The sequence below is a fragment of the Balaenoptera musculus genome, chromosome 10 (assembly GCF_009873245.2).
Source record: "Balaenoptera musculus isolate JJ_BM4_2016_0621 chromosome 10, mBalMus1.pri.v3, whole genome shotgun sequence".
In the NCBI taxonomy this organism is placed as follows: Eukaryota; Metazoa; Chordata; class Mammalia; order Artiodactyla; family Balaenopteridae; genus Balaenoptera; species Balaenoptera musculus.
Window position 1 is genome coordinate 45,230,094 of NC_045794.1, and position 27,762 is coordinate 45,257,855.

General features: G+C 38.6%; 1 protein-coding gene and 1 non-coding gene across 2 annotated transcripts; one reads left to right on the top strand and one right to left on the bottom strand.

Annotated features, from left to right (window-relative positions):
- On the bottom strand, positions 1 to 27,762 carry PRIM1 (DNA primase subunit 1). The gene is made up of 13 exons (XM_036867332.1): positions 27,567 to 27,762; positions 26,742 to 26,899; positions 14,271 to 14,377; positions 14,127 to 14,200; positions 12,854 to 12,990; positions 12,380 to 12,438; positions 10,938 to 11,047; positions 10,350 to 10,441; positions 10,039 to 10,180; positions 7,640 to 7,709; positions 7,115 to 7,203; positions 1,685 to 1,783; positions 1 to 128 (listed from the first exon to the last, which is right to left on the bottom strand). Exons 1-13 carry the CDS (start codon positions 27,667 to 27,669, stop codon positions 109 to 111), a joined length of 1,260 nt encoding a protein of 419 aa, XP_036723227.1. The 5' UTR covers positions 27,670 to 27,762; the 3' UTR covers positions 1 to 108.
- LOC118902964 lies at positions 8,526 to 8,632 on the top strand. Its single transcript, XR_005021674.1, has one exon. It is a non-coding gene; the product is annotated as a U6 spliceosomal RNA (small nuclear RNA).

Below are 27,762 nucleotides of genomic sequence, written 5' to 3' on the forward strand. Positions count from 1 at the left end.
TTAAGACACATACACAGTTCTGCTATATTTATTAAACGGCTCTTGAAGTATTTGATTCTGGGTTGAAGGGAGAATATATCCACATTGGTAAAAAGGGAGTTGTTATCTTCAGAAGTCTTTTTGTAAATCTAAAATAGAATAGATTTTTATCAAGGATAGTAAAGGAAAACAAAACAAAGCCCATTTATTTCACATCCTGATTTGCTTAATGCTTCCATTAAATTCACATCATGCATAAAGATTTGCTTTCACATTTGCTGAAGCCCACATTATAGGCTGAGCTAGTACAGAACAAGAATACAAAGGACTTAATATGACCAGTTGGAATGGCAGCTTCAATGAGGCTTTCGAAGTTCAGAGTCATCACTGTTCATTCAACAAGCACATATTTGAGTGGCTACTATGAGTAGAGCATTATCTTAGGCACTACTTTTTAACCACCAAACATTTTATTAAAAAATGAAGTGGAAAGGGAGTTTGTATTTTTATAACACTGCCAGTTTTCTATGGTATCCATCAATCTCTTGAATAATATTCACTGTTGATTTTTTTCCTTTTGGCTTACACATATGCTCAGGTGTCTCCTATTCAAAGAACTCTTCCTTCGACACTGCTATCCTCCTAGCACCTCCTCGTTCTTATATCCAACAGGATTTTATCAGTTCCCTACTGCATTTGACACTTGATAATCTCCTTGAAACTTTCCTTTCCCTTGGCTTCTGTGACACTTTTACTTTGATCTTTCAACTTCCAAAAAATCATTACCAAGTTTCAAGGATGGCTCCAGCATTTGCATTTTTTGGAGCTCTCCAATTCTACTGTCCTAATACTAATAGCTCAATTTATCTCTTGGGGTCTAGTCTATCCCCTGCTTCTCCCCAGATATACTGTTGCTAGAGTTATCTTTCTATTATAGATAAAACTACAAATCACGGCACTCCCTTTCTCAAAAACCTTTAATAGCTTCCCTGTCCCATTTGAATTAAGCTCAAACTCCCAAGACTAGAATTCGAGGCCATCTATACTCTGGCTTCAGTCTGCTTCTTCGGATTTCTCTCCCATCACTTCCTGACGCATCTTTTACCAGATAAGCTGTACTACTTGATGGCCTCTAGAGTGACTTGATGCTTTCCTGCTTCTATGCCTTTGTTCCTGCTGTTCCTTCAAGAATGAACAACCTGTCTCCTTTGTCCACTCCTGTACCTTTATCTCATCAAATCTCTGCTTGCGGAAATCCTACTCATACCTCAAGGTATGATATGTTAGCACTGGGGATTAGAATTCATACAGCAGCTCACTGAAATAGAGTTCAAATACCACCCTTTTCATATAAAATCTTCTCAGGTTCTCTCAATCAGATGAGATCTCTTAGCATTTTGTACTTCTTTGTTTTGTACCAGTTAGTACTCCTTAAGGGCAGGGGAGCCATGATGTGGAATTCATCTTTGTATAATTCATTTTTGTTTCCCTCATAGTACCTGACACATAGAAGGTGTTAAAATGAGTATGTGCTGAATTGAATGAAGGGACCTCAGTTTTCAAAATACTAAGGATAGTGAGATAAACTAGTAACTTTTTTTGAGAGGGCAAAGACTACAGCTCTAAAAATTGTTCACTTGCTGGATGTTTTAAACTACCTGTACTAAGACCTAAATAGCTATAAGGGAAAGGTATAGAATCTTACCACTCTTCTTGAGAAGTTCTCCTTTTCGAGATTTATCCAGGTTTTCAAGAAACTGCTCAAAAACTTTTACAAAAGGAGCTAGACTGGTCTTCTTGTAATCTAAATTGTGAAGACCATGAATTATAATTAGCATTTTGGCAGCAAGAATAACATGAAAGTATAAGTTTCTTGTAAAAATTCTCTAAATAGTGCTGTCCAATAGAAATATAATAAGAAATGTATAATTTAAAACATTCTAGTAGCCATATTAAAAAGGTGAAATTAATTTTAATAATGTATTTTATTTAACCCAGTGTATCTAAAATATCATTTCAACATGTGATAAAGATTGAAATATTTTACATTCTTTCACACTGTCTTTGAAATCTAGTATTTTGTACTTAAAGTACATCTCAATTTAGATACTATATTATCATTGGAAATACTTGATCTAGATTTAAATTATAAAATATATAAAAAAGTAAGCTCATATAACTAATTTTCCCAAACATACTTAAAAGTTTTCCAATAATTGAATCGATTATCAGTTTTTAAGTTTAAATTAATTAAAATTAAAAAAAATCTGTGGCTAATAGCCACATGTGGCTAATGTATTAGACAGTGCTGCTCTAAAACATCCAAACCACGTGTACACATCTACTCTAGCAGTCAGTCATAGCATCATCTACTGCTATGTGTTAAGTCCCATAAAACATTCCTTTCTTTAGAAATTGTGGCTTCAATAATAAATAGTTTTACCAACAGAGCAAAACATTAAAAATGTGAAGTCAGGGCCATGCCTTCCGGAAACAATCAGAAGTTGATAGTCATATGCATTAAGTACAGGTATTATTGATCTATAAAACAGTCTTAAAAATGTACATAAAATTTTGAATACAGAATCTTAATCATCCATTTAATTAAACAATCTATAATTAATACCCAAAGAAGGCAAAAATCTAATTGCAGTCAAAATGAGATTTGGATTTTGTCTGCATGGAATTAAGAGTCCTCATGATAGTTTACTGGAAAGAGTAAAAAAAAGAAACTAGGGACTTCGCCCTTGGTCCAGTGGTTAAGACTCCATGCTTCCACTGCAGGGGGTGTAGATTCGATCCCTGGTCGGGGAACTAAGATCCCGCATGCCATGTGGCCAAAAAATTAAACAAACAAAAAATCTTAAAACAAAAAACAAAACAAAAAAAAGAAACTATACTTAAAAATTTTTTTAGTAAATGTTATCTGACTTACTTGGGACTGGAAAAGGAATCTTTATGAGAGTATTAAGGATGAATATCTCAATTGTGGCAATTATGAAAGTAGATTATAATTTTGTTCTAAATGTTTAATATATAAATTTTCTTAAGATAAATAAACTTATACCAAAGAAACAATTTAGTTTGGGTTCAACCACATTGTACTTTGAACCTTTAATTCAAGATTGTAAGCTCCTTGGATGTAGGCCTCTATATTTGTTTCACCATTGTGGAATATATAATAAGCTCTCCATATAATTATTAAACAAATATTTACAAATTAAACAAATATTTACAACTGCCTATTATACAATATATTGAGTACTATGCTAAATTATAAAAAAGTATAAAGTATAAGCCATACTACTTGGTCTCAAGAAGTTTTTATTTTATTTTTTTTAAAATTTATTTATTTTTATTTTTATTTATTTTTGGCTGCATCGGGTCTTTGTTGCTGCACGCGAGCCTTCTCTAGTTGCTGCAAGCGGGGGCTAATCTTCGTTGTGGTGCACTGGCTTCTCATTGCCGTGGCTTCACTTGTTGCAGGGCATGGGCTCTAGGCACGTGGGCTTCAGTAGTTGTGGCACACGGGCTCAGTAGGTTTGGCTCACGGGCTCTAGAGCACAGGCTCAGCAGTTGTGGCACAGGTGCTTAGTTGCTCCGCGGCATGTGGGATCTTCCCGGACCAGGGCTCAAACCCGTGTCTCCTGCATTGGCAGGCGGATTCTCAACCTCTGTGCCACCAGGGAAGCCCAAGAAGTTTTTATTTTTAAAAATTTATTTATTTATTTATTTGGGCCATGCTGTGTGGCTTGCAGGATCTTAGTTCCCTGACCAGGGATGGAACCCGGGGCCCAGTGGAAGTTCGGAGTCCTAACCACTGGACTGCCAGGGAATTCCCTCAAGAAGTTTTGGAATGAACTGGAAAAACAACTCCTATATGTAGTGATAGAAAACAATATATAATTAAAGGCCAAACAGGCATATGGATAATTATGAGTCCAAAGAATTGACCAGGGCTTCCCTGGTGGCGCAGTGGTTGAGAATCCACCTGCCAATGCAGGGTACACGGGTTCAAGCCCTGGTCCAGGAACATCCCACATGTTGCAGAGCAACAAAGCCTGTGCGCCACAACTACTGAACCCGCGTGCCACAACTACTGAAGCCCACGCGCCTAGAGCCTGTGCTCCGCAACAAGAGAAGCCACCGCAATGAGAAGCCTGTGCACCTCTACAAAGAGTAGCCCCTGCTCGCCGCAGCTAGAGAAACACCGCACGCAGCAACAAAGACCCAACACAGCCAAAAATAAATAAATAAAATAAATTAATTTCAAAAAAAGAAAAAGAAAAAAAGAATTGACCGATCAAAGTTGACTGAGGTGGCTATGAACTGGGTCTTAGAAAAAAGATTTAATTAGAGAGGAGAGTGGAGAACAGTCCAGGTTTGAGAAGTAGAAGGGAAGGAGCAAATGGTACTAATCTGAAAATGGACAAAAGCTTAGAATCACAGAAACTAAAGAAATAATAAGGAACTTACATATCACCTATTCCAGCCTCCCACCACCTCTAAAGCATCCCTGATTTACTGATGGCTATTAGCCTTTATGAATACTTGAAATGATAGGCAGTGCAGTTTATGTTTGAACACTTGTATTTATTATAAAGCTTCTCCTTATAGGGAGCCAAAACTTGCTAGCTTAAAACCTCTGAACAAAGGAAAAAGATGTCCACAAAGAGATAATATTAAATTTAAAAATTTGTGTTACAGTAATATATGCACTTCGTTAAAAAAAGTAAAATAGTCCTAACAGGTTTATAGTGGAAAAAAATAGCAGCCCCCTGCCCTAATTCTGACCTCTCCATCTTCTTGAATGGCAACTACTTTTTTCTTTCCTAGCATTCACTTCTAAAAATGAATACTTCCATTGTTACTTAGAAATCTAAGGCCATTCTTCCTAGCTCTACGGCTTTTTTGTTGGGGAGGGATAGTAGGAAGGGGTCTGAAAGCTCCTAAGATCTTCTCTTAATTCTCAGTGTTAAACTTCAAAATGATGTGCCTTGGTGTAGGCACATCATTCTTATTATGCTGAGCCCTTTCAACAAAGGGCTCATTTCTGGATGTTGTCCTATATAATTTTGACAATTTTTTCCTGTTTTATTCTTTTTCTGTCAGATATTAGACCTCCTGAACCAGTCTTTAATTTTAGACCTCCTGAACCAGTCTTTAATATTATCTTTTTCCTCCTTAAAAAAACAACTAACTTGTCTTTTTTGTATTACTTTCTGGGAAATCTCAACTTTTCTTTTCCAGCCCTTCCATTGAATTTTTTATTCAAATGGTGATTTTTTTGATTTTTAAGACCTCTTTCTTGTTCTCTGAGTGTTTCTTTTTCATAGCATTCTGGTCTTGTTTCATGGATACACTATCTTCTCTTATTCTCTGAGGATATCGGTTTTTTTTTTAATATAAATTTATTTTTATTTTTGGCTGTGTTGGGTCTTCGTTGCTGTGCACGGGCCATAGGTGCGCAGGGCCCTAGGTGCGCAGGCTTCAATAGATGTGGCACACGGGCTCAGCAGCCATGGCCCGCAGGCTCTAGAGCACAGGCTCAGTAGTTGTGGCGCATGGGCTTAGTTGCTCCATGGCATGAGGGATCTTCCCGGACCAGGGCTCAACCCTGCATCCCCTGCACTGGCAGGCGGATTCTTAACCACCGTGCCACCAGGGAAGCCCGGATATCGGTTTTTTAAAAAAAGGTTTCCTTTGTTCCTTGCATTGTCTGTTTTCCCTGAGTTCATTTTTCCAGTTTATTATTGTCCAGTTTATTTATGTTGGAGACTTTTTTCCAATATTTTAAACAGAATGCTTGTAATCATTCTACAAATAATGATGGTGGAATGTACTTGTTCATATATTATGTTAGAGCTAGAATATATAAGTGATATTCGAACTTGGATTCTGAAAGAAGGGTAGCAACATTTGACTAAAAAGGTCAGAGATGAGAGATCTGCACTGCCCATTACAGTAGTCACTAGCCACATGAGGCTATTTAAATTAAAGTTAAATGAAATTAAAAATCCAGTTTCTCACATTTCAAGTGCTCAAAAGCCACATATGGCTAGTGATTACCATTTGGGCCATGCATAACATTTCCATCATCACAGAAAGTGCTATTGGACTCTACTGCTATAGTGTCTCTTGGGTACTGGTATACGAAGATTTGACTTTCACTAACAGGAAGTTTTATATTCCCAGCTCCTTCAAATTCTTGAATATACAATTCAATCACAGTTTAGACATGTATTTAACAGAACACTCATTAGATATAAAAACAAAGTAGAGAACAAAATATTGCATATATAGTAGTTGTTAAATAAATAGTTGTTGAATATAAGACTGTGAGATTCACTACTGGGCATATACCCAGAGAAAACCATAATTCAAAAAGACACATGCACCCCAATATTCATTGCAGCACTATTTACAATAGCCAGGTCATGGAAGCAACCTAAATGCCCATCGACAGATGAATGGATAAAGAAGACGTGGTACATATATACAATGGAATATTACTCAGCCATAAAAAGGAATGAAATTGGGTCATTTGTAGAGACGTGGATGGATCTAGAGACTGTCAGAGTGAAGTAAGTCAGAAAGAGAAAAATATCGTATATTAATGCATATATGTGGAACCTAGAAAAATGGTACAGATGAACTGGTGTGCAGGGCAGAAATAGAGACACAGATGTAGAGAACAAACGTATGCACACCAAGGGGGGGAAGTGGTGGAGGGTGGTGGTGGTGGTGGTGGGATGAACTGGGAGATTGGGATTGACATGTATACACTAAGTATGTATAAAATGGATAACTAATAAGAACCCGCTGTATAAAAAAAAAAGACTGTGAGATTCAAACAACTATCAAAACCAACTGACAATTTAATCTTACAGTATAGATCCTGGCATTCAGATGTTACTTGTGAATATCTGTTGACTCAAATTGGATTCAACAGCACCATTTGGGCAACTGATGAAGGACAGAAACATTGCTATAATATTATTTGTTACTGAGCTGGTTTCAGGATAAACATTGATCTATTCTGGTCTGAATCGAAGGTGAGTTAATTACTGGAGTCACAGAAAGATGTCTATATAAAAAGATTATGTTAAAGTGAGACTTCAATATATTAACCTACCTCTGGTTCTATGTTTGATATCAGACTCAGCTCCGTTCTCTTTTTCTTCTTCTTTAGTGGAAATAACATCCAATTCATGGCAAATGGAACTACAGATAGTAGAATAAGATAATTTTAAAGTTGGTTCTTGGTCAACATTACCCAGTGTATGAAAGCACATGAATCTCACAAGATTTTCTGTGAAAAAATTATGTGGCCAACTAAATTTGGGATATTCTAAAAACCATAATCTCTTCTTGGAGTTTTCCATGCACATTAGCATATTAAAGACCAGGAAATTTTGCAGTAAAGAACTTTTAATCTGCTTAAGTCAGCATTTCCCAAACTTATTTGAACTCTTTTTTTGCATAATAGCAGCTGAAAAACTTGTGTTCTATGGAACTCACTAGGAAATGTTGCTCTGCTAGGGCATCATCATACAGCCTCAGAGAAGCTGCCTCTCTTGAAGGGATCTAATCCAACATACGTCACATTTAGAACAACAATCATAAACAAAAAAGGAGTGATCAGTGATCTGGAACATACCTTATGGTTGGAACAGTAAATGGATCAAACTGATCCACTTTCTGTAAATCAATAGGCACAGAAATGCGACCTGTGAGAACCAAAAGTTATAAACTGAAGACTGGAATACAAATCATTATAAGCTGTCTCCTACGAGTTATTTTTGGCTAAAATTTTAATCTAAGGCTTAGAAAGAGGGTTAGACTCGTCTGTTAAGAACAATATTTAAGCACATTAGGTGTGTCTTTTATTTCTCTTAACGAAACACCAAAAAATAGATGTGAAAGACTGTTGAGCTATTACCTAGTTGCTGTTATTTCTACTTTTATTTCTATCTTCCTCTTCCCTATATCCTCCTCTATTTAAGTACAGAACAGTCTCAAATTTAGAGTCCTCAAAATGGAACAGAATAGATGGAAATAGTTCATTTCATTACCTTGAGTTATTTGCTGAAACTGAAAAGACACCTATGTGTTGGCAGGTCTGAAAAGGGGCTGTATAAATGTATACACTACAGAGTCACTGTAGATTATTAAAGGAAACAAGGCAATTTGGGAGTATTTAAAAAAAAAATTTATTTATGGGACTTCCCTGGTGGTGCAGTGGTTAAGAATCCGCCTGTCAGTGCAGGGGACACGGGTTCAAGCCCTGGTCCAGGAAGATCCCACATGCCGTGGAGCAACTAAGCCCATGCGCCACAAGTACTGAGCCTGTGCTCTAGAGCCCACGAGCCACAACTACTGAAGCCCCCGCACCTAGAGCCCATGCTCTGCAACAAGGGAAGCCACCGCAATGAGAAGCCTGCGCACCGAAGAGTAGCCTCTGCTCGCTGCAACTAGAGAAAGCCGCGTGCAGCAACGAAGACCCAATGCAACCAAAAATAAATAAAATAAAATAAATAAATTTAGTGCTCGCTTTGGCAGCACATATGCTAAAAATGGAACGATACGGAGAAGATTAGCATGGCCCCTGCGCAAAGATGATATGCAAATTCGTGAAGCGTTCCATATTTTTAGACACAGATGTAGAGAATGGACTTGAGGACACGGGGAGGGGGAAGGGGAAGCTGGGATGAAGTGAGAGAGTGGCAAGGACATACGTACACTACCAAATGTAAAATAGATAGCTAGTGGGAAGCAGCCACATAGCACAGGGAGATCAGCTCGTGCTTTGTGACCACCTAGAGGGGTGGGATAGGGAGGATGGGAGGGAGACGCAAGAGGGAAGAGATATGGGGATATATGTATATGTATAGCTGACTCACTTTGTTATAAAGCAGAAACTAACACACCATTGTAAAGCAATTATACTCCAATAAAGATGTTAAAAAAAAAAATAATTAATTTAAAAAATTATTTATTTGGCTGCACCAGGTCTTAGTTGTGGCACGCGGGATCTTCGATCTTCATTGTGGCATGCGGGATCTTTAGTTGCAGTGTGTGGACTCTTAGTTGTGGCATGTGGGATCTAGTTCCCTGACCAGGGATCAAACCCAGGCCCCCTACATTGGGAGCGTGGAGTCTTAACCGCTGGACCACCAGGGAAGTCCCAATTTGGGAGTATTGAATATATGACAGACACTTTTCTAAGCACTTTACATTTTAGATCTTCACCATAACCCACTGAGGTAGGTACTATTATTATCTCCATTTTACAAATGCTAAAACCAAGAGTAATTTGCTTAACATCCCACAGCAAGTGGCAGAGTTGGATTGTTGACACTAAAGAGGACTAGATACTTCTTTAACTGTGTCCCCTGTTTGGATGGGGCAAAGTTTATGCCAATATAGCCATTGCCATATTTATTTTAAAGTCAGTTTCAGTCCATCAAATCTTATCTAAGAGAAATGTGCAAGAGACAAGATAAATCTATTGAAAAAGAACTGAGGGAGGCAGCATAGTGGAAAAAGCATGGAACTTTCAGTGTTAAGAACTGAACTCTATTACTAGCTCTGACACAATTTGTCTGTTGCTGGCTGCACTGCGAGGCTTGCAGGATCTTAGTTCCCTGACCAGGGATCGAACCCGGGCCCCATGAGTGAAAGCGCCAAGTCCTAACCACTGGACCACCAGGGTATTCCCCACAATTTGTTTTAAGGCTGTGGACAAGTCACTTTAATCTCTTGCGCCACTGTTTTCTCATCTGTACAATGAGAGCTGTTGTTCTGTGATTTCTAAGTTCCTCTCCAACTCTACTTCTAACAGTGAACCTCAGAAACCCAACTAAAAATTATTTACATAGTGGAAACTCATCAGGCAGCTACTAATCAACAGTTGAAAAGTAAGTGAACTCGGGCATTAGCTGACAGAACAATTCTTCAACCTTTACTATTTCAGACGTTCACACCCAGTGATATGCTTTCAAAACAAAAAATAACTTTGATTTTTCTTTTATTTTCCTTACTTTCTTTACATAGTACCTGTTTTAGGATGAACACTAAAAGGGCTCTTCAGTAAATGATTGATTCCTTTGCTAACATTGATATCCAGTCGTGGAAAACAGTACTGGAGCATGATCTCCCACTCAAGCCAGGGTCCACATTTGTCATTTTTGCTGTTATTCTAAAAGTAGATGCAAGTCCAGCATGAGGATCAGTAGGAATTTTTGAGGATTTCTTTAAAGTGGTTAAAAAGTGATCGTCAACCATCTTTAACTTAGTAAGCAAAACAATCAGAATTTAATTAAAAATTGCATTATTGTATTTGTAATACAGATTTCAATGGAATATACCTGACATCTGCTGGCTGCTTTCTTCAAATGCTCCCAGCGCTGAAGTGAATTGTGATGCTTTTGGAAGCTTTGTTGAAGTTCATCATGCATTGGTGATGGGTCATTAAGGAACACACTCATTTAGGGCACATCAACGAACAACTTATTTTCAGTATATATTACCACAAGGATATCTGAAGTTCACATAGAAAGTAATTATTGTTTTCTAAAATGCAAATATTAAACACATATCCTTAGAGAAATTCCCCTGTTAAACTATATTAGATATAACAAAGAATGCCAAAATAACTGTAAAGTGTAAGGTAAAACTGGTCCCTGGTCTGTACATATTTTGAGGATGATCCCACATCCTTTAAGTAGTCATTAATTTTAGGAGGATCAATTTCCAAAATGAGGAAATTTATTTACCAAACGGCCTCACTTCTTATTGTATTCCAGACTAGAGACTAAAAAACGCAGAAACACAGGAGATGTTTTGTGTAAAAACATTAGACTTATAAGCATATGAGAATATGTAGGCAGAACACATTTATAATATCATAGATTAATACAAGTAGCTCACACAGAAATGGTCTTGGGAAAGGATATTTTCAGGAACAAGGGCTAAAATCTTATCCCAGCTTTCTTTATTCTCAAGAATATCTTGATCAACCAAGGCATAGTCTTCAAAGTATTTTTTTATTATGTTTATAGATTTTCTGTAGGAATAACAATAACAAAGTCCCAACACTATTAGCAACACATATGCCACATGGCTTTTGTCCACTTGGAAGGCTTGTACTTATTTTCACTGAATTTCTAAAACTTAACTAGGTAAAATTGGAATTACACCTCTTCACAGGGTTATAAGAATTAAATGAGACACTCTAAGGGGAAAGAACCTAGCATAGTACTTGGTTTAGACTAGATATTCAAGAAATGTTTACTTTTTAAACTCCACAATTTAGAAGGTAATAGCATCATAAGTATGTAACAAGGGTGGAAAGCAACCAAGTCAGGACAGCGTAATACTACATCAGTAGTAGGATGTGGGATACTGTCTACAGTTTCTACTCTGAATTGCTTCCTTTAACATCTCAACACTTATATAGTGCTTAGCAGTTTGAAAATAGACTTCACATCTACTGTTTATTTATTTACCCTCGCCTCCTGCAGCAGAAGCGCAGTCTTAACCACTGGACCACCAGGGAAGTCCCTCTACTGTTTCATTTTTTTTTTTTTTTTTTAAAATTATTTATTTATTTATTTATTTTTGGCTGTGTTGGGTCTTCGTTTCTGTGCGTGGGCTTCCTCTAGTTGCGTTGAGTGGGGGCCACTCTTCATCGCGGTGCGCGGGCCTCTCACCATCGCGGCCTCTCTTGTTGCGGAGCACAGGCTCCAGTCGCGCAGGCTCAGCAGTTGTGGCTCACGGGCCCAGTTGCTCCGCGGCATGTGGGATCTTCCCAGACCAGGGCTCGAACCCGTGTCCCCTGCATTGGCAGGCAGACTCTCAACCACTGCGCCACCAGGGAAGCCCCTCTACTGTTTCATTTTATCTTTGCCACAACTATGTGAGATAGATGGAGCAGACATTGTTCTCCCTATACTGATAAGAAACAGAGGCTCTAATATTTATCAAGGTTGTATTAAACTGGCAGAATAGGGATTCTTACTCCCAATGCAAATCCTCTTTCCATTATCCTGGAGAAGTAGTGAATTCAGTGGAATCAGGCAGACCAGGGCATGAATCCTGAATTTAATAATTACTTGTGTGAAGCCAAGCAAATTATACGATCTCTCCAAATCTCACTTCTCTCATCTGTAAATGGAGATACCATCATGTATCTAATGAGGTTGTTGTGAAGACCAATAAGAATATTTGTGAAGCACCTATCATGAATACTGGAGCGTATAAAATGGACACTCAATTAACTCTAGCTATGATTATTGTAAAATGCTACCCCAGCAGAGAAAATTGATCAGGTAATTCTAAAAGCACATGCAGGTAAATCAGACACAACTTAAACTTCATGGAGTCTTTTCCAACAGACCTGACAAAAGGATGAATTTTTTCACTTAGATGAACTTTCTTTTTAACATCTTGACCACCCTGAAAAACAAACCATCAAAAAAACACTTCGTGTATATTATGTAACATAAATGAAATAATTAAAACTTTCTTTAACGTGTTCTAAAGATATTGATTAAATTCTGTCAAAGTACAGAACCTTGGGTGCCATTTTATATAGTCTCAATACCTGTAACTTTCTGGGTTAACTTTACTTGACATACTTGAACCAGAAAAGTAAACTAATCTTCCTTATGCCACAAAAGGAGGATGCTTAACAGCAAAATATGAAGCATCTTAAAAAATGGAGCTACTATGATTTTAATTGATCTACTGGTAAAATCATCTACTCTGAAATACGAATTCTTAAAAGATAGTTTAATTTTGTTACTAAACATACCAGGCTTGGTAATATCTAGCAAACAAAGAAATGTAAATATCATTAAGAAGACCTTACCTTTACAACACTCAAATATTCAACTATCCCAGAACGTACTGCAGAGGACAGTTTTCTAACTGATTCATCACAGACCCAGCAATGAACACCTCTCCTTCCAGAATATACCCAGAGACGATGTTTAAATCCAAAGTCCTCTGAAGAGGGGAGAAATGATAGGTTTTAAAACAAATCTATGAATTCCTGGTTCTTGCTTACTTCTTTAGCTTCATTTTTTTAACTTGTTATCCACATGTACTCATCTTAACTATATTACAGTTGACCCTTGAACAAAGTGGGGATTGGGGTGCCAACCCTCCCCAGTTGAAAATCCATGTATAACTTATAGTGGGCCCTCCATAGAAACAGTTCCTCTGCATCAGTTCCTCTGTGTTTGTGACTCCACATCTGCAGATTTAACCAACTACAGATCATATAGTACTGTAGTATTTACTATTGAAAAAAAATCTGTATAAGTGGACATGCGCTGTTCAAACCCACGTTGTTCAAGGGTCAACTGTATGTTATTTGTATTGGGTTGGCCAAAAAGTTCGTTCGGGTCTTTCGTAACCGCTTACAGAAAACCCGAACGAACTTTTTGGCCAACCCAATAGTTTCCCATGCCGCCCATGCTCTTGCCTTCAGTTCTTTACCTATCTTGGTCTCTCTGCTAAGAATGTCTTCATGCCTCAGTACTTCCATTTCTCTCCCTGACCAATTGCCATTTATCTCTAAAGACCCAGTCTAGGGATATAAAGAGAGTTAATAAATTTAAAGTGTTTGGAACAGTGCCTGGTACATCATAAGCTCCCTATGTAAGAGTTAGCTATTATTATTATCATTATCATCCTCATCATCACCTCTTCTAGGAAGCCTTTTCTCATCTAATCTCTTCCCATTCCTGTATGCACTCCGGCTGTTCTATATCCCCATAGCATCCTGTGCATATTAATGCATATGTAATCCTGAATTTTCTTGTTTCCTCCTTAGACTGCATAACCTACCTGAGGTAAGAATCGTTATCTTTCATAGTTCCCTCATCTAGCACAGTACCTAGCTTGCAAGAGTTGCTCAATAGATGATTGAATTGGGAAAAAATTAAATGATTTGATCAATAGCTTTATCAAAGTTTTAACTACAACTTTATTCTAATTTTTTATTTTCCCTACCATATGTTTCAAAGAAACATGTTAGGAATTTATGAGATTTGATTATAAAATGGTATAGATAGGTTAATATTCAGAGGAAAACAGATTCTCGCGTTTGACCCCACTCAGATACTGTTAATACTTGCCCTTCAATGCTCGGTCGATGATGTGTATGGCCATCGTCATGAGGGTCCAGCACTTAGGACATATGTCTGCAGAACTGGAGCAGAATCATCATTACTCATTGTCAGTGATACCACCCACCTACCAGCAAAACATGTGGAACTCACCTACAACATCTCCTCACATCGTCGTAGTCTGTCATGTCAATGTCAAACACCAGTTCTTTTTCTTGAGCCTGGAAAGCTCCCAGCTTCACTGTATTGTGTTGATTGGGCTACAAGTACAAAATAACAATCAGTTTCTATAAGAGCTGCCATACATGCTTATTTTCTACCTACACAGAAAAAGTGGCCAAAGAGAAGTGAAGAAACCATATAATGCCAAGTCTATGTCAGTTGAAGCTCACTGATTTGATCCTATACATCCAGAATTGATGACAGTGTAACTTTCATCTACTTAAAACAAGATGTGATAAATACATATTACCATATTTTTTTTCTACTTCTATTGAGATATAATTGATATATGACATTGTATAATAAACATTTATTGATCAACAGAAATCATAACAAAGAGTTTTAGGTTTCTGATAAGGAAAAGTACATACAAATAATTAATGCCCTACTGCAAGGTATTTTAAGGACCTTTAATTGCTACTGGACATGTAAGTAACAGAAATGTATTTAAAATTTTTCAATAATTCAAAAAGATCTCTCAATTAGTCTGGTTCAAGCTGTAAGTAATCTCCTTGGAAGCAATGGACTACCTGGTAAAGAAGGTGGACTCAATACAAATACTTATTTGGCTTCCACTAAACCTGTGCAAAAATAAAAGTTTTTTTTTTTTTTAAAGAAAGGCACAAGTCTTTTATTTATTCATTTACTTTTTAATTCTTATTGAAGTATAGTTGATTTAAAATGTGTTAGTTTCTGCTGTACAGCAAAGTGAATCAGTTTTACATATACATATATCCACTTTTTTAAAAAAAATTTATTTATTTTATTTATTTTTGGCTGTGTTGGGTCTTCATTGCTGCGTGAGGGCTTTCTCTAGCTGTGGCGAGTGGGGGCTACTCTTCGTTGCAGTCCGCAGGCTTCTCATTGTGGTGGCTTCTCTCGTTGTGGAGCACGGGCTCTAGGCACGTAGGCTTCAGTAGTTGTGGCACATGGGCTTAGTAGTTGTGGCTCACGGGCTCTAGAGCACAGGCTCAGTAGTTGTGGCGCATGGGCTTAGTTGCTCCGTGGCATGTGGGATCTTCCCGGACCAGGGATTGAACCCGTGTCCCCTGCATTGTCAGGCGAATTTTCAACCACTGCACCACCATGAAAGCCCCTATCCACTCTTTTTTATCTATTTTTTTTTTTGGCATGCAGGATCTTAGTTCCCCGACCAGGGATGGAACTTGAGCCCCCTGCAGTGGAAGTGCAGAGTCTTAACCACTGGGCCGCCAGGGAAGTCCCTATCCACTCTTTAGATTCTTTTCCTATATAGGTCATTACAGAGTATTGAGTAGAGTTCCCTGTGCTATACAGTACGTCCTTATTAGTTATCTATTTTATATATAGTAGTGTGTATATGTCAATCCCGATCTCCCAATTTATCCCTCCCCCCTCCTTTCCCCCCTGGTAACCGTAAGTTTGTTTTCTACATCTATGACTCTATTTATTTTTTCTTTTCTGGCTGCGCCCCGCGGCACGTGGAATCTTAGTTCCCCAACCAGGGATCAAACCCACACCCACTGCGTTGGAAGCGTGCAGTCTTAACCACTGGACCGCCAGTGAAGTCCCTGTGATTGTATTTCTGTTTTGTAAATAAGTTCATTGGCGTAAGTCTTTTAAAAAAGAACAAGAGAGGGGCCTGGTGCTGACCCGAGCAGCCCCTTTCCCTGCCTGACCTGCATGACCAGGCCCCTCCCCAGGAGGCACAGCTGGCTGAGGGACGGGCACTGGGTACCTCAGGGTGAGCAAAGGCCACGGGGCTAGGGGCACAGCCTGTACTCCCACCCTGAAGTTCCCCAACTGCACCTTTGTTGAATTGTGGTAGCTAGGAGGATATTGGGGTGAAGGATGATGTCTTGGCAGCTGAAGTTGGGGCAAGAACCCTGGGCTCGGGTAAGGAGAGCAGGGGGAAGAAAATATTCTGGTCTTAAGGCCAGCTCTGTCCTCCGTAGGCTCTGGCTTCCTGCCCTGGCTTTCCTCTGATGCTATAAATTTTCTGGTTCCCCTGGATCTGGGGACAGTGTTGCCTTCCATGTCTAGAGAAACTGTTGTAACCAACCTTTTCTAACACAATAAAGAGGTGTCCAAAAAAAAAAAAAAAAAGAACCAGCGAGGAGACAATACTACCACAATTTTTATAAGGAGAACCAAAAAACGGAATCTTCAGCTCTCAGTAAAAAGGATAAGAAGGAACCCAATTTACACCTCAGAATCCCCAAAAGTCTCAGGAATAGGTGACAACAGGTATCTCTGGAGCTGAGATTAAAAAACAAGAGGATTGATTTAAAATCTACTTATGAAGCAGTTAGTTCCCCATCGTGCTACACTTACTCTGTGGAGCTAGGTGACTGTGCTTCTATTTCCCTGGCAAAGATACCTGAATTATTATCTGCAGAGCATAAAACAGAGGGTCTCTGGACTGAGGAGGGGACAACAGGCACAGCTAAAGAAGGATGTGTTGTACAGATATTCAGAGGATTAATCAGACCTTTACATGGGGGATGCTGAGACCCAGCCATCTCCTCTGTACCCTTCCACTAACACCCCAGGCAGCAGATGGGAAGATTCCTTTCTGAAGACTCTGTCCAAGTGTGTCAGGCACTGTTATTAGGCTCTAGGAATAGATCAGTGATCAACTGGCGTTTTCATACTAGCAAAGATATAGAGAAATTGACATTAGAGATTTGTGCCAATAAAACAGCCCAGTCAGATCACTCTGTAGTAAAGAAATCTCAGCCATGTACACAGAGTTTCCAGTCAGCTTTTTAGTACTCTATTCTTAAATATAAGCAACAAGCAAGAAACTACCAGACATATGAGGAAAACCTCTGATATGAAAGAATGGAAAAAAACAGAAAAAATGCAACTTTAGAGAGAAGAGCCTGTGGAACAGAAGAAAATTAAAAAAATTATCATTGATATCCTCAGTGAAAGAAGATGTATCAATGAAAAAAGTACAGGATGCACTAAAAAAAAGTTCTTGGAAATGAAAATATAATAGTAGAAATGAAAAACTTTTAAGGAAATTCCCCAGAAAGTAGAGAAAAAGGAGACTAAAAAATAGGAAGAAATAAATAGAAGACTAGTCTAAGACATAAAATCTGCCTTTAGGATTTCTAGAGACCAGAGAAAATAGGTAGGAAAAACTATATTAAAAATAAAAAGGGTCAGACCAGAGGGCAGACAGCAGAAGCAAGAACTACAATCCTGCAGCCTGTGGAATAAAAACCACATTCACAGAAGGACAAGATGAAAAGGCAGAGGGCTATGTATCAGATGAAGGAACAACATAAAACCCCAGAAAAACAATTAAATGAAGTGGAGATAGGCAACCTTCCAGAAAAAGAATTCAGAATAATGATAGTGAAGATGATCCAGGATGTCGGAAAAAGGATGGAGGCAAAGATCGAGAAGATGCAAGAAATGTTTAACAAAGACCTAGAAGAATTAAAGAACAAACAAACAGAGATGAACAATACAATAACTGAAATGAAAAATACACTAGAAGGAATCAATAGCAGAATAACTGAGGCCGAAGAACGGATAAGTGACTTGGAAGACAGAATGGTGGAATTCACTGCTGCGGAACAGAATAAAGAAAAAAGAATGAAAAGAAATGAAGACAGCCTAAGAGACCTCTGGGACAACATTAAATGCAACAACATTCGCATTATAGGGGTCCCAGAAGGAGAAAAGAGAGAGGAAGGACCCGAGAAAATATTTGAAGAGATTATAGTCGAAAACTTCCCTAACATGGGAAAGGAAATAGCCACCCAAGTCCAGGAAGCACAGAGATAAACCCAAGGAGAAACACGCCGAGACACATAGTAATCAAATTGGCAAAAATTAAAGACAAAGAAAAATTACTGAAAGCAGCAAGGGAAAAACGACAAATAACATACAAGGGAACTCCCATAAGGTTAACAGCTGATTTCTCAGCAGAAACTCTACAAGCCAGAAGGGAGTGGCATGACATATTTAAAGTAATGAAAGGGAAAAACCTACAACCAAGATTACTCTACCTGGCAAGGGTCTCATCCAGATTCGATGGAAAAATAAAAAGCTTTCCAGACAAGCAAAAGCTAAGAGAATTCAGCACCACCAAACCAGCTCTACAACAAATGCTAAAGGAGCTTCTCTATGTGGGAAACACAAGAGAAGAAAAGGACTTACAAAAACAAACCCAAAACAATTAAGAAAATGGTCATAGGAACATACATATCGATAATTACCTTAAACTTGAATGGATTAAATGCTCCAACCAAAGGACACAGGCTTGCTGAATGGATACAAAAACAAGACCCATACGTATGCTGTCTACAGGAGACCCACTTCAGACCTAGGGACACATACAGACTGAAAGTGAGGGGATGGAAAAAGATATTCCATGCAAATGGAAATCAAAAGAAAGCTGGAGTAGCAATACTCATATCAGATAAAATAGACTTTAAAATAAAAACTGTTACAAGAGACAAGGAAGGACACTACATAATGATCAAGGGATCAATCCAAGAAGAAGATATAACAATTATAAATATATATGCACCCAACATAGGAGTACCTCAGTACATAAGGCAACTGCTAACAGCTATAAAAGAGAAAATCGACAGTAACACAATAATAGTGGGGGACTTTAACACCTCACTTGCACCAATGGACAGATATCCAAACAGAAAATTAATAAGGAAACACAAGCTTTAAATGACACAATAGACCAGATAGATTTAATTGGTATTTATAGGACAGTCCATCCAAAAACAGCAGATTACACTTTCTTCTCAAGTGCGCACAGAACATTCTCCAGGATAGATCACATCTTGGGTCACAAATCAAGCCTCAGTAAATTTAAGAAAATTGAAATCATATCAAGCATCTTTTCTGACCACAACGCTATGAGACTAGATATCAATTACAGGGGAAAAAAACGTAAAAAACACAAACACATGGAGTCTAAACAATACGTTACTAAATAACCAAGAGATCACTGAAGAAATCAAAGAGGAAATCAAAAAATACCTAGAGACAAATGACAATGAAAACACGACGATCCAAAACCTATGGGATGCAGCAAAAGCAGTTCTAAGAGGGAAGTTTATAGCAATACAATCCTACCTCAAGAAACAACAAACATCTCAAATAAACAATCTAGGCCAACCAGAAACATCCCAACAGTCACTAATAACACAGTAATAATTTTAAAAGTTCATAACACTTGAGAGTGTGCAAAGTACTTTTATTATCTCCTCTGATCTTTATAACATTCCTTTTAGATAAGTATGGCAAGTGTTACTGTCTTTAATTTACAAGTGATGATGATCAGATTAAATGACTTGTCTAAAGACGTGAATAATACTCTGTGCTTACTGTAAGTGAACACAATTTTGTACTTTAATGAACATTGTAGAGTGAAATATGGTTATTTGGTTCACTTCACATTCTGCCGTAGAGGCGGCAATTTCCAAAATGTTGATTTTCAATCTTATCTTTACTGTCTTATCATTCACACACACACAAAAAAGTGCCATTTGGTTCCTCGGAAGTTAATAGGACACTCACATAAATCCTTTGGAAAGAGGATGGTGTAAAGCCAACTACACTGGTGCGCACCATCAATGCACCTCACTCAAAATTATCATCAATTATTCACGAATTCTAAGCCAGCTAAGCATTTATGCTAAGATATAGATTCTTTAAAAATTTTCCACTTATTAACAAGCAGTGTCAAATATGACAGCAGGTGTTTACTGAAGATACTGAAGAGATGAGTTTGAAGTGAGTCACCTAAAGTTTCCTGTTATAGATACCATGTGATCTTCTTCCCAGTTTTTGTAAAGAAAAAAAAAGTGCTTTCTGTCATCACTCTTTCTGCCTCAAACAACTGACCCCCAAACACTCAATGGTAATAGTAACAGTAATAGTATTTTACAACTCGAAATGGTATATACAGAATAAAGCATTTCTATTAAAGGCTATATTTCAGAATATGCTTTGCTACTATTGCTTTAAAAATGTTGGTTTCTTTGTCATAATCCAACAAGAAGCCTGTTTTGGGGATTTTGAACAAGGGCAGTTTTACAGCAAGGTTCTAATAACCATTTAGGCAAATGTTTGCTTCGAATATGCCACATTCATTGATTTACAGGGATATCTATTAACAGACCTTATATACTACTGATATATTATAAATATTGTATGTATCCAATACTAATAAAGCAATATTTTTAAAGTTTCAAAAAAAAAAAAAAGAAACAACAAACATCTCAAATAAACAATCTAACCTTACACCTAAAGGAACTAGAGAAAGAAGAACAAACAAAACCCAAAGTTAGTAGAAGGAAAGAAATCATAAAGATCAGAGCAGAAATAAATGAAATAGAAACAAAGAAAACAACAGCAAAGATCAGTAAAACTAAAAAATAAATTAAAAAAAAATAAGAAGGGCTCCCATCAAGCCTCTTAGATAGCCTCAACCACCAGAGGGCAGACAGCAGAAGCAAGAAAAACTACAATCCTGCAGCCTGTGGACCAAAAACCAGAGTTACAGAAAGAAAGACAAGATGAAAAGGCAGAGGGCTATGTACCAGATGAAGGAACAAGAAAAAACCCCAGAAAAACAATTAAATGAAGTGGAGATAGGCAACCTTCCAGAAAAGGAATTCAGAGTAATGATAGTGAAGATGATCCAGGACCTCGGAATAAGAATGGAGGCAAAGATTGAGAAGATGCAAGAAATGATTAACAAAGACCTAGAAGAATTAAAGAGCAAACAAACAGAGATGAACAATACAATAACTGAAATGAAAACTACAATAGAAGGAATCAATAGCAGAATAACTGAGGCAGAAGAACGGATAAGTGACCTGGAAGACAGAATGGTGGAATTCACTGCTGAGGAACAGAATAAAGAAAAAAGAATGAAAAGAAATGAAGACAGCCTAAGAGACCTCTGGGACAACATTAAACGCAACAACATTCGCATTATAGGGGTCCCAGAAGGAGAAGAGAGAGAGAAAGGACCAGAGAAAATATTTGAAGAGATTATAGTCGAAAACTTCCCTAACATGGGAAAGGAAATAGCCACCCAAGTCCAGGAAGCGCAGAGAGTCCCATACAGGATAAACCCAAGGAGAAACACACCGAGACACACAGTAATCAAAGTGGCAAAAATTAAAGACAAAGAAAAATTATTGAAAGCAGCAAGGGAAAAACGACAAATAACATACAAGGGAACTCCCATAAGGTTAACAGCTGATTTCTCAGCAGAAACTCTACAAGCCAGAAGGGAGTGGCATGATATACTTAAAGTGATGAAAGGGAAGAACCTACAACCAAGATTACTCTACCCGGCAAGGATCTCATTTAGATTTGATGGAGAAATCAAAAGCTTTACAGACAAGCAAAAGCTACGAGAATTCAGCACCACCAAACCAGCTCTACAACAAATGCTAAAGGAACTTCTCTAAGTGGGAAACACAAGAGAAGAAAAGGACCTACAAAAACAAACCCAAAACAATTAAGAAAATGGTCATAGGAACATACATATCGATAATTACCTTAAACGTGAATGGATTAAATGCCCCAACCAAAAGTCATAGACTGGCTGAATGGATACAAAAACAAGACCCATATATATGCTGTCTACAAGAGACCCACTTTAGACCTAGGGACACATACAGACTGAAAGTGAGGGGATGGAAAATGATATTCCATGCAAATGGAAATCAAAAGAAAGCTGGAGTAGCTATACTCATATCAGATAAAATAGACTTTAAAATAAAAACTGTTACAAGAGACAAGGAAGGACACTACATAATGATCAAGGGATCAATCCAAGAAGAAGATATAACAATTATAAATATATATGCACCCAACATAGGAGCACCTCAATACATAAGGCAACTGCTAACAGCTATAAAAGAGGAAATCGACAGTAACACAATAATAGTGGGGGACTTTAACACCTCACTTACACCAATGGACAGATCATCCAAAATGAAAATGAATAAGGAAACAGAAGCTTTAAATGACACAATAGACCAGTTAGATTTAATTGATATATATAGGACATTCCATCCAAAAACAGCAGATTACACGTTCTTCTCAAGTGCGCATGGAACATTCTCCAGGATAGATCACATCTTGGGTCACAAATCAAGCCTCAGTAAATTTAAGAAAATTGAAATCATATCAAGCATCTTTTCGGACCACAACGCTATGCGATTAGAAATGAATTACAGGGAAAAAAACGTAAAACAGACAAACACATGGAGGCTAAACAATACGTTACTAAATAACCAAGTGATCACTGAAGAAATCAGAGAGGAAATCAAAAAATACCTAGAGACAAATGACAGTGAAAACACGACGACCCAAAACCTATGGGATGCAGCAAAAGCAGTTCTAAGAGGGAAGTTTATAGCTATACAAGCCTATCTCAAGAAACAAGAAAAATCTCAAGTAAACAATCTAACCTTACACCTAAAGAAACTAGAGAAAGAAGAACAAACGAAACCCAAAGTTAGCAGAAGGAAAGAAATCATAAAGATCAGAGCAGAAATAAATGAAATAGAAACAAAGAAAACAATAGCAAAGATCAATAAAACTAAAAGTTGGTTCTTTGAGATTAAAAAAAAAAAAAAAAGGGTCAGAATGGCCATTATCAAAAAAATCTAGAAACAATAAATGCTGGAAAGGGTGTGGTGAAAAGGGAAACCTCCTGCACTGTTGGTGGGAATGTAAACTGATACAACCACTATGGAAAACAGTGTGGAGGTTCCTTAAAAAACTAAAAATGGAAGTACCATATGACCCTGCAATCCCACTACTGGGCATATACCCTGAGAAAACCATAATTCAAAAAGAGACATGTACTACAATGTTCATTGCAGCACTATTTACAATAGCCAGGACATGGAACCAACCTAAATGTCCATCGACAGATGAATGGATAAAGAAGATGTGCACATATACAAAATGGAATATTACTCAGCCATAAAAAGAAACGAAATTGAGTTATTTGTAGTCAGGTGGATGGACCTAGAGTCTGTCATACAGAGTGAAGTAAGTCAGAAAGAGAAAAACAAATACCATATGCTAAAGCATATATATGGAACCAAAAAAAAAAAAAATTGGTAGTGGTGAACCTAGTTGCAGGGCAGGAATAAAGATGTAGACATAGAGAATGGACTTGAGGACACAGGGTGGGAGGGGGAAGCTGGGGCAAAGTGAGAGTAGCACTGACATATACACTACCGAACGTAAAATACTTAGCTAGTGGGAAGCAGCAGCATAGCTCAGAGAGATCAGCTTGGTGCTTTGAGATGACCTAGAGGGGTGGGATAGGGAGGATGGGAGGGAGGCTCAAGAGGGAGGGGATATGGGGACATATGTATGCATATGGCTGATTCACTTTGTTGTAAAACAGAAACTAACACAATATTGTGAAGCAATTATACTCCAATAAAGATCTATTAAAGAAAAAAAAAAAGGAAAATTTCCCAAGATTGAAGGATACGAGCTCATGATCATATGGGTCCATCAGGTATCTAGCACAATAGATGAAAAAAGATGTACACCAACGTACACCATTAGGGACAGAGGGGATAGATAGAAAATCCTAAGAGTGGGGCTTCCCTGGTGGTGCAGTGGTTAAGAATCCACCTGCCAATGCAGGGGACACGTGTTCGAGCCCTGGTGCGGGAAGATCCCACATGCCGTGGAGCAACTAAGCCTATGCGCCACAACTACGGAGCCTGTGCTCCAGAGCTCGCGAGCCACAACTACCGAGCCCACGTGCCACAACTACTGAAGCCCGCGTGCCTAGAGTCCGTGCTCCGCAACAAGAGGAGCCACCTCAACGAGAAGCCCGCGCACCACAATCAAGAGTAGACCCTGCTTGCCGCAACTAGAGAAAGCCCGCGCACAGCAACGAAGACCCAACGCAGCTAAAAATAAATAAAATAGATACAACATTAAAGAAATAAAAATTGTTTTTTTTTTAAAAAATAGAAAATCCTAAGAGCTTCCAGGTCCAACACAATGGAACAGGAATCAGAATGGCATTAGTCTTCTTAACAGCAACATTGGAAGCTCGAAGATAATGTAGCAATGTCTTCAAAATTCTGAGGGAAAATGATTTACAAACTCAATCATTAGTTAAGCATAAAGACAGAATGAAGACATTTTCCAGATACAGAAGGTATGAAATATTTTGTCTTCCATGCACCTTTTCTTAGGAAGCTCCTGGAGGATGTGCTCCACCAAAACAAGGGAGTAAACCAAAAAGAGAACATATGATCTAGGCAACAAGGATCACAGGAGAGAGGTGAAAGGAAACCAGGGTGATTACAAGATCATATTTACCCGTCAGGCTTAGAGAGGAATCAATCCAGATTGGAGTTAAGAAGGCTGCAGGAGAACTTTCTTCAGGATGAAACTGATAAAATACTTGATGGATCTGAATACATTGGGAGATTTATATAATTGGCAGTTTGGGGTTGAATTAGTGATCTAATCCTAATTTTTAACAAACATGCTAAGAGCATGTGGCAATAGGAAGGTTCTCTGTGTGGTGAGGGTAGGGGGTGAGATTAAAAAAATCTTAAACCCTCATCTGCCAGAGTGGAAGGTCAGTAGATAATGCTTAAAATGGAAAAATAGAAGAAATATAATCATGTTATTTAGAGACAAGGAGGCAAATACCTTAACAATCAGCAAAAAGAAAATGCTTGCCTCTGGGGAGCAAAAAATAGGGGGAAAAGTAGGAGACCTTAAAAAAAAAAAAGCCTAATTAATAGTAGTTGATTCTGTAAACTACATGCATCTATAACTGATAAAAATCACAAACAAAACACACAAAAAAGGTGTATAGGTGCCTCTGTCTTGGTCCAGTTAAAAAAATGACACTTCCCCCCCCCACTTCTGTGCTAGGGAGAAGGAGTAGAGTGACAACTTGACCCTTCTATAGAGACTTCAGTTTTAATCTCCACCTCTGAAGAGGAGTAAACTGTTCCAAAGCATTTTCCCTGCCTGCCTTATCTTACCTCTTCTTCTCCCCTTCCCCTGGGATTTAGAGTCAGAAAACCTGGATTCAGGTCCCATCTCCCTCATTTAGAAATTGTGTGACCTAGGGCAAATTATCGAAGTTCTCCTTTGTAAAAAGAATAATGAGGACTGATATGAAAAACAAGTTATACAACATATGAAAAAGCTCCATACAAAAGCTGTTCTTTCATGTGTATATTTTCCCCACCATGTGTGTATTTTTAAGGAGAGGAAGAAGGGCAATTTTGGTATGTTCATTCATTCAACAGATACTTACTGTGTACTCTCTGCCTAGCAGTATTCTAGGCACTTAGAATGTATCAGTGAGGTGAGCGGGTAGGAGGAATGGCAGGCTGCAGAGGCCTCACTGAGTAAGGACTTGAAGGAGGTGAGGGAATGAACCAAGAAGATATTTGGGGAAATGGGTTCTAGGCAGTGCAAACTGCTTGAGCACGGGCCAGTGTGGCAGGTGAGGAGTGACTGAGCAGGAGAGAGGGGCTCTTACTCGGAGTGAAATGGGGAGCCACTGGAGAATGGTTTTGAGCAGAGGAGTCATGACAATCTTACTTGTTTTAAAAGGATCCTTCTGGCTGCTGTGTTGAGAATAGAGTCTAGAATCTACAGGAGCAAAGTGTTAGAAAGTTTTTACAGTAATTTAGATTAGAGATGGTGATGATGATGGTAGCAGCACTAGTAGCAGTGGTTGGATTTTAGATATTATTATGGTAGAGCTAAAGAGATTTCCCAGTGAAACAGATACAGGTGTGAGAGAAATAGAGAAATCAAGAATGATTCTCTCCAATGCCCTCTGTGCTCAACCACGCTGACTTCCTAGTCTTTTAGCCAGATACTCTTTTTTTTGTCCTAGTGAGAATACAACCAATTCACTTCCAAACAATTTCCAGTCAGTAATGTAAAGCATCAAAGGACAATTTGTGGCTCTTCAACTAAAATAAGCTCTAAAAATTTGTATCAAAATGCTAGGGCTTCCCTGGTGGCGCATTGGTTGAGAATCTGCCTGCCAATGCAGGGGACACGTGCTCGAGCCCTGGTCTGGGAAGATCCCACATGTCGCGGAGCAACTAGGCCCGTGAGCCAAAACTACTGAGCCTGCGCGTCTGGAGCCTGTGCTCTGCAACAAGAGAGGCTGCAATAGTGAGAGGCCCGTGCACCGCGATGAAGAGTGGCCCCCGCTTGCCGCAACTAGAGAAAGCCCTTGCACAGAAACGAAGACCCAACACAGCCAAAAATAAAATAAAATAAATAAATAAAAAATGATAATTAAAAAATAAAAATAAAAATAAAAATAAATGCTAGGGGCACCAATCCATTCTTGGTTTAAAAAACAACAAACTACATAAAAACTCGATTTCTTACTCTGTGGGAATATACCGCGCCTATATCAATCTTGTACGGATTCATTTTCTGCATCTCCTTTTCCAGATCACTCTGGTTGTTGAAGGATTGGTAACGAATGTAAATATCATCTTTCAATGTGAAGGAAAATTCACGGTGTTGAAAGTAATTCTTTACCACTGCAAAATAAATGTACACTTTAAAAGTTAATTTGGTACTTTACCCAGCTCAGAGCATTAAAACATTAACCAATGAGAAGATATTTTTAATGAGTCCTCTGTGCTCAGCACTGTGTTACATGTTAAAAAAAAAAAAAAAAGAAGACAAGAATTAGTTCCTAATTTGAAGGGGTTTACCATCCCGCATCTAACAGGGAAAAGTAAAAATGAGGAAAAAGATGCAGAAATATTTTCAATATGTAATACCACCTCTCCTTCTTCGGTGGGCACTCGTAAATTCCTGGGAAGAGTTAAGTACCTCTCCTCTTTTAGGAGATAACCCCTCTGTCCCTGAGCAGATGACGCCTCTGCAGCTTCATGCTATGACCCGGTAACCCCCCTTGGCTGCAAATAAACACCGAATCGAAAGTGAGTCCGACCACTCGAGTCTGACCAAGAAGTGATAGGAGCAGCGGCTCTGCCTTACAATGCGTAGCGTAGGCTGGTCATTCCAACCTCTCTCGGCCCATTTACACCTCAGAGGTGAGGGTTCAAGATAACGCACGACGGTGCCCGGCACAATGCCTGGCGCACAGGAGGCACTTCATATTGTCTTTCCAAGGTACCCTCCTGAAACCTCACGTTCCCCTCCCAACCCACTACCCACCCCGCTCCCCGCCTCCATCACCTCCGCCATAGTTGAGCCAGCGATAGTACTGGGCGTAGGGAAAGAGTCTCCGGTAATAAAGCTTAAGCAGCTCGGGCAGCTCTGCGGGGTCAAATGCCTCCATGGAGCGCGGAACTCAACCCAGGGAGGACTGCCGCGAGAAATGGCGGGAACCACACAGCCGGAGCCCTCGCCACTGCGCAGGCGCATCGTGGCC

What these genes read in the sequence shown, in the direction of transcription:
- PRIM1 (XM_036867332.1), bottom strand. Translation starts at nt 27,669, where the DNA reads ATGGAGGCATTTGACCCCGCAGAGCTGCCCGAGCTGCTTAAGCTTTAT. An exon ending in CATCGACCGAGCATTGAAGG is followed by an intron (nt 12,991 to 14,126) that starts GCAAGTATTAAC and finishes TCCCCTCTTCAG; the next exon opens with AGGACTTTGGATTTAAACAT. An exon ending in AAAATTCATCCTTTTGTCAG is followed by an intron (nt 11,048 to 12,379) that starts GTCTGTTGGAAA and finishes TTATTCCTACAG; the next exon opens with AAAATCTATAAACATAATAA.